At 55.6% G+C, this 7458-nt stretch overlaps 1 protein-coding gene across 1 annotated transcript in view; it reads left to right on the plus strand.

The window, feature by feature from the left end:
• ANKRD24 (ankyrin repeat domain 24) overlaps nucleotides 1–7458 on the plus strand; it is a 33093-nt gene that overhangs the window by 19457 nt on the left and 6178 nt on the right. The window contains exons 8-18 of the mRNA XM_010828452.1: nucleotides 1159–1229; nucleotides 1652–1758; nucleotides 1936–2121; nucleotides 2598–2637; nucleotides 3503–3583; nucleotides 3717–3831; nucleotides 4631–4662; nucleotides 4750–4848; nucleotides 5673–5745; nucleotides 5994–6112; nucleotides 6408–7451. Of these exons, the coding sequence (XP_010826754.1) occupies nucleotides 1159–1229; nucleotides 1652–1758; nucleotides 1936–2121; nucleotides 2598–2637; nucleotides 3503–3583; nucleotides 3717–3831; nucleotides 4631–4662; nucleotides 4750–4848; nucleotides 5673–5745; nucleotides 5994–6112; nucleotides 6408–7451 (1967 nt within the window). The remainder of the gene's footprint in view (nucleotides 1–1158; nucleotides 1230–1651; nucleotides 1759–1935; nucleotides 2122–2597; nucleotides 2638–3502; nucleotides 3584–3716; nucleotides 3832–4630; nucleotides 4663–4749; nucleotides 4849–5672; nucleotides 5746–5993; nucleotides 6113–6407; nucleotides 7452–7458) is intronic.

Below are 7458 nucleotides of genomic sequence, written 5' to 3' on the forward strand. Positions count from 1 at the left end.
TCCAGCAGCACTTCCTTGCACAAAGCCTTCCCTTCCCTCTCTGGGGCTCTGGACATACACAGCCTGTCCTACTTCTTTGATGACCAAGTCCTCCCAAGCTCCTCCCTGCCTCAGGGTCCGCATCCATGCAGTGACCTCTGCCCTTCCCCTTTCACCATCAGAACTCAGATCAAACCCCAATAAGCCTGCTAAACCTCAGCAGAGGTCTGATCTCTCTAGTAAACAGTAACACTCTTTGGGGAATTCCCTGGCAGTCCAGTGGTTAGGGTTCCAAGCTTCCACTACAGGGGTTGTGAGTTTGATCCCTGGTCAGGGAATTAAGGTCCCACATGCCACGTGGAGTGGACAAAAAAAAAAAAATTAACACTCTTTGTATGATGGTTTGGTATATAGTCAGTATACAGTTAATGCTGCTTGGACAAAAAAGGGATAAATACTTGAAAATCAGTGAAAAATTCCACCCTAAGAGGAAGCCACAGGCTTCCCTGGTGGCTCAGCGGTAAAGAATCCACTTGCACTGCAGGAGACCGAAAAGGCACAGGTTCAGTCCCTGGGTCAGGAAGATCCCCTGGAGGAGGGCATGGCAACCCACTCCAGTATTCTTGCCTGGAGAACCTTATGGACAGAGGAGCCTGGTGGGGTACAGTCCATAGGGTTGCAAAGAGTCGGATACGACTAAAGCAACTGAGCACGCACGCATGCAAGAGAGACCCACAGTGGAAAGATGAGGAAAGAGCTTTGGATTGGGAGTTAGAAGACCCAGGTCATTCTGGCTGTCTCTAACCCCCTGAGTGACCCTGGAGCTGGTTGGGGCTCAGTTTCCTCATCTGTTAAATTTAAGTCTTATCTTTGTTACTGATCTTCTGGGGGAGGTGAGAGTTTCTTATGAAATAAAGGGTAAGAATGACACCCAGGGACATACCTGGTGGTCCAGTGGTTAAGAATCTGCCTCCCAATGCAGGGGACACAGGTTAAATCCCTGGTCCAGAAAGATTCCACATGCCGAGTGGCAGCTAAGTCCATGCACCATAGCTGCTGCCTGTGCTCAGCCATGAAGACCCAGCACAGCCAAAAAAAAAAAAAATCACCCTCAAGCAGAAGGCCCCCAGAAAATATCAAAGCCTTGCCCTACCTACCCACCTTTCTCTCTTTTTCCAGCCGCTGGCGGCTGCATCTCCTGCTCAGAAATGCTCTGCTCCTTCAAGGCCCATCTGAATCCCCGAGATCGGGTGAGTCCATGGATTCTTGTGTTGTTTTTCTTCAGTTGCTCAGTCGTGTCTGACTCTTTGCAACCCCGTGGACTGCAGCCCACCAGGGTTCCCTGTCCTTCACTATCTCCCGGAACTTGCTCAAACTCATGTTCATTAAGTGGGTGATGCCATCCAACCATCTCATCCTCTGCCACCCCCTATTCCTCCTGCCCTCAATCTTTCCCAGCATCAGGGTGTTTTCCAATGAATCGGCTCTTCGCATCAGGTGGCCAAAGTACTGGAATCTTTGGGGAAAGTGCATTTGAGGCATCCCAGGCACCCTTTGAAAAGTGTGAAGATTTGGAGTGAACTTAGGGGGCCCATCACAGGCTTCCCAACCTCCCAGAGTCAGTCTCTCATGTCTTGTCCTTGTCTCATCCTCTCCCCACCCCCTCCCTCAGCTGGGTACAACACCCCTCATCATCGCAGCTCAGATGTGTCACACGGATCTGTGCCGCCTCCTCCTGCAGCAAGGGGCTGCTGCAAATGACCAGGACCTTCAAGGCAGGTGAGCTTCTCCCCTCCCAGCCAGTTCACTGTGTGCTGTGTGACCTTGGGCAAGTCTCTTAACCTCTCTGGGTGTGAGATCTAGTGTGTCTTCCTCTCTCAACCCAGCCTGGGTGTTGAGGAGGGTGTGGAGGTTTGAACGTGTCCTCGCCCCCTCAGCAGCCTCCTCTTCTGGTAGGACGGCCCTGATGCTGGCCTGTGAGGGAGCCAGCCCCGAAACAGTGGAGGTGCTGCTGCAGGGCGGGGCCCAGCCGGGCATCACAGATGCGCTGGGCCAGGATGCTGCTCACTACGGCACCCTGGCAGGGGACAAGCTCATCTTGCACCTCCTACAGGAGGCAGCCCAGCGCCCCTCACCACCCAGCGGTATGCAAACCCCACCTCGTAACAGTTTCAAACACCCCCTTCCCTCCACTAGGTAGTCTCTCGCCACCCCTTTCTCTCCCTTCCTCCTGTGGATAGTTTCAAGGTATCCCTGTTCATATTATAGGAGGTTTCGTTGCACCCCTCACACTGCTCGGGGTAGTTTCAAGGCGCCCCCGAGCTTTTAGGGTAGTGTAGGGGTCAACTCTGTGTTCCTGGGGCATCTTGGAGCTTTGCTTTCCCTAAGAATTGGCCCTCCCAGTCGCCCTATTCTGGAGATGCTACTGTTCTCTCTTTTTGAGAGTTGCAAGGCCCCTCCTATGAGCATTCTGTCAAAATGGTTAGTTCCTACCTTAAAAGTCCTGATTCTGGGGGGGACTGGGAGATCCCTCAAGTTCCCTGGGCTAACAAATACCCTTCCTAGGGCTAGGAAGGGAGTCCCTAACGCAGTGCCTGACCCTGCTTCCCTCTCTCCCCTGCTCTCGCAGAGGAGGATTCGGGCGAGGCATCATCTCAGGTACGGATCCCTAAGCAGTGAGTGAGTCCCACTCCCCACTCCCACACCCCCGTGCACACACTGCCTTTCCCCTTGACCCAAGCTCCCTGAGAAGAGAAGGAAGAGATGGACCCTTGACTTGGGGTTAATACTTCGAAGGACCTCTTTGGAAGAGTGCTACCTTTAGGGTGGACTTTCCGGGTGGCGCTAGTGGTAAAGAACCTGTCTGCCAATGCAGGAGATGTAAGAGGAGTGGGTTCAATCCCTGGGTTGGGAAGATTCCCCTGGAGGACGGCTTGGCAACCCACTCCAGTATTCTTGCCTGGAGAAATCCCATGGACAGAGGAGCCTGGCAGGCTGCAGTCCATAGGGTTGCAAAGAATCGGACACGACTGAAGTGACTTAGAACACACCTTTAGGGTGCGCTGCCACCAAGTGGCAGCAACATCCATAACATAAGCACCAGGACTCTGAGAATACTGGGGGCATGGGGCCAAATCATAGGGCTGGGGTGGGATGGTAGAGGGAACGAGATTGATAAGGGCTGGTGTGGTCAGGGAAAGAGGCAAGTCTGGCCTCTTTCTCAATCCTACAGGTTTTCAGCTCCACAGGGAAAGGATTGTAAACAGTAGGGTCTCACTGGGGAAAGTACCAGGGCACAAAAAGGGACAGAGGGTAAAGCATAAGATCTGGAACTCTCAGGGGACGTAGTCTTATCCCTTTTTATACTGGGATAAGTGAGGGCCAGAGAGAGGCAGGGATTCACTCAAGATCACCCAGGAAGTGAGGGCAGAGTTGGGGCTGGTGACAGACAGTGGGCTGTGTTGGTTTATTTGGGTGGGAGGCTGGCATGTCGCCCATATCCCCCATCTACCCCTACCCCCAGAATTCTGTGTCCAGCCATGACAAGCAAGGGGCCCCCAAGAAGCGGAAGGCACCTCAACCCCCCATCAATATCCCAATGCCGGTGAGAGATGCCCTGGCCGTGGGGAAGAGTTGGGAGGCTTGCCTCTAGGTAGCACGGGGAGAAAGTTCTGGCTCAGGTATGGGAGGACGCAGTCCTTGGGCCTCCTGTAAAGGTGGTGGGGTGGGGGGCACAGGATGACCAAGATGCCTACGAGGAGATCGTGCGGCTGCGACAGGAGAGGGGCCGTCTGCTACAGAAGATCCGGGGCCTAGAGCAGCCCCAGGAACGAAGAAAGCAGGAGGTGGGGGGTAGCAGAGACATGGGCTGGGGCTAAGCCTGGGGTGGGTGCCATTCTATGGGGATACTGCCCTCCCTGCCTTCCCCCTCCTCCCTCTCTCCCCACCCACTCACTCTGCTCCAGCCACACAGGCCTCCTGGCTCTTCCTCCAACACATCAGGCCTGGTCCTGCCCCAGGGCCTTTGTACAAACTGTGCCCTCTGCCGGGAACACCTTCTGCCAGCTGTCCGTATGACTCCTTCTCGCCCCTCCTATAGGTCTTTGCTCAAATGCACCTCCCCTACCCAACTTATTTAAAATTGTAACATCCCCATTCACTTTTCAGTCCCCTTTGTTTTTATTCAAAGCACTGCTATTAGATATACTATATATTTCATTCATATTCACTCATTTGCCTGTGAACCCACAAGGGCAGGCTTGGTTGATGGTGCCTCACTCACCATAACTGCCTAATAAGTATTTATTGGATGAATGAATATTTGAGTGAGTGAGTGAATGAATAAATAAATGAGACAGGAGTTCCCTGGTGGTCCAGTGGTTAAGGCTCTGTGCCACTGCAGGGAGCATGGATTTGATCCCTGGTTGGGGAACTAAGATCCCAAATGCCACACTACACAACCAAAAATAATGATAATAAATGAATGCATGCATGAATGAATGAGTTAGTGGCTCCAAAGGGGTTCTGGCACAAAATAGGCCAGAGGACATCTGTGGTGGGGATGGACGGCCACTGAGCAGGAGTTGGGCTGGGGAGGCCCCCCAGCCCGGATCTAAGCCCAGTCCCCACTTCTGTCAGCTGCCAGAGGCAGAGGCCAGCTCCCTCCACAGCCTGGAGAGACAGGTAGGGTGGAAGGTGGGAGGAAGTGGACCCCCAGCTCCTGGTGTTTTCTCCTGGAGGGCCACTGAGACCACCACTCCCTCCCTGCAGGTCCAAGAGCTACAGCAGCTGCTGGCCGAGAAGCAGGAGGAGAAGGAGAGCTTGGGCCGGGAGGTGGAGAGTTTGCAGAGCAGGCTGTCCCTTCTGGAGGTGGGCCCAATGGGGAGGAAGGCAGGGGTGGGGCCACCAGGAGGTGGGGTATTTCTTCTGCTGCAGCTGCGTGATAACCACGCTAATACAGATAGTCTCACACATGTACAAACACAGAACAGACAAATGTACAAACATAATCACGTACAGATAACAAACACACGTACACATAATGAACACTTTCGGAAACCTGCAATCACCCATGCTCGTGTACACGCAGAGACGGACAACAACATTTATGTATATGTGGTCTTACACATGCAACAGGCAAACACACAACAAACACATCTGGGGATATGTCATCTCACCCACACAACAAATACTTGGGCACACACAACAGATACTTCGCATTCAATCACATACCTAGGCAACACATTCACAAATTCATGTATTCACACAAGTATTTCTCAAAATAAAGCAAACAGATACAGGTACACAATCATACACACATATACACAAATACAAAACAGACACACACCACAGACTACAAGTGCAAAATCACACACACTCACAGGAACTCACACAGAAGAGGCTGGGGCCGCTGTGCACGCCCCACAGGGGCACACACGTGTGCACATGCATGCTCACTGCAGACCTACAAACCCTGAGCCACTGGTGCAGGGACTTGCACCCAGGCAGACACATGTGGCCCCACACAGAATCCCAGACACACCCTTTCAAGGATGCACTGCCATCCCTCCCTTGGCCCCACATACCAGGCAGCATATACAACCCTCGCTATTGGGTTATGATCACACACTCACGGGGGAGACATGGGGGCTGGAGGGAGGGCAGGACCTCAAGCTGAATCCTGCGCCCCCCAGAACGAGCGGGAGAACACCAGCTATGATGTGGCCACCCTGCAGGATGAGGAGGGTGAGCTACCTGAATTCCCAGGTGAGACCCCACCTGCCTTCCCCCCTGCCCACCCCCACCCCCCACCATGTCTGGGGCCCCAGGAGTCACAGCTGTAACCCACAGGCATGGAGAGAGGTTGAAGTTGGGAGGGAGCCTAGCCGACACTCACAGTTTATGCCATTCCTAGAAGCATGCCTGCCCTGGGGGCCCTGACCCACAGCTCCAGACCCCCAACTCCCATTCCTTGTGGCTGGAACTCTGGGGCCTGAATCTGTGTCCCCTGCCAGGGGCTGAGGTGCTGCTCTCCAAGCAGCTAAGCCCGTCGGCCCAGGAGCTCTTGGCTTCGCTGCAGGAGCAGGTGGCCATGCTTACCAGACAGAACCAGGAGCTGATGGAGAAAGTCCAGGTGGGGAAACCAGGAGCTGATGGAGGTTTCCGGGGGGGAGGGGTGCAGGTGGCCATGCTTACCAGACAGAACCAGGAGCTGATGGAGAAAGTCCAGGTGGGGAAACCAGGAGCTGATGGAGGTTTCCGGCGGGGAGGGGTGGGGGCAAGTCTGAGGAGCCAAGGGGCTGTTTCCCAGGGGTTTGGGTGGGCACGTGGCTAGGTCTGTGGACAGGGAAAGTGGTGTGGCTGCCCTGTGCCCCCCCACGCCCACCACGGCTACTTCCACTCTTGCTCGGTTCCCCTGTCCCCACCAGATCCTGGAGCACTTCGAGAAGGACGAGATGGAGGCAGACGGTCCGGCCGAGGTCATTCCTCTGGAGCTCTATGACGCTCTCCAGGCTGAGTTTGACCAGCTCCGCAGGCAGCACGCCAAAGCCCTGCAGGCGCTGGAGCAGCAGGAAGCTCGGGAGGCCCTCGCAGAAGAGGAGGCAGCCTCTAGGGAGGGCAAAGGTCTGGGAACCAAGACCTCCAGAAATGGGCCAGTGGAAATAGAGTTTAACGGCACTGCAGCTCCGGAAACCAGAGTGAATGGAGTCGAGACCACAGACGAGGAGGCTGCAGGAGTAGAAACCACGGAAGCCTTGTCACAGAGCTTGGAAGTGGTGTCCACGATGGCCGAGGCCACAGTAACAAAGCCCACAGACACGGAGGCCTCAGAAACAGAGGGCGTGGGAGCCCAGCCCTTGGAAACAAAGGCCACGGGAGCTGAGGTTACAGAAATGAAAACTCTAGAAAGAGGAGGAAACCCAGAACCAAAGGCCACAAGAGCAGAGACCACCAGTATGAAAACAGAAGAGCCAGAAATGAAGCCCAATGGCGTAAGTGCAGTGGAAGAAGAGCTCACAGGCACAGAAGCCATGGGAGTGGAGCTCATGATTCCGAGGGCCCTCACAGGCCCCATCTTGCACCCGGGTGCTGCGGAGGCCTCAGAAAAGCTGCAGACAGAGCTAGAGACCAGGATCCGCAGCTTGGAGGAGGCGCTCAGGCAGCGGGAGCGGGAGGCGGCGGCTGAGCTGGAGGCGGCCCATGGCAAGTGCGAGGCCGCGGAGGCCGAGGCTGGCCGCCTGCGGGAGCGTGTGCGGGAGGCTGAGGGCGGCCGGGCTAGCGGGGTCAGAGATGGGGACACAGGCCAGCTACGGGCCGCCCTAGAACAAGCCCGCGAGGACCTCCGGGACCGGGACTGCCGTCTCCGGGAGCTGGAGGCGGCCTCGGCCCGGCTGGATGAGGCCCGGGCCGGCCGGCTGCTGGCTGAGGAGGAAGCCCGGGGCCTGCGAGCAGAGCTGGCCCGGCGGGGGGAGGCGCGGG

This window comes from Bison bison, unplaced genomic scaffold (assembly GCF_000754665.1).
Source record: "Bison bison bison isolate TAMUID 2011002044 unplaced genomic scaffold, Bison_UMD1.0 scf7180017864492, whole genome shotgun sequence".
NCBI lineage: Eukaryota > Metazoa > Chordata > Mammalia > Artiodactyla > Bovidae > Bison > Bison bison.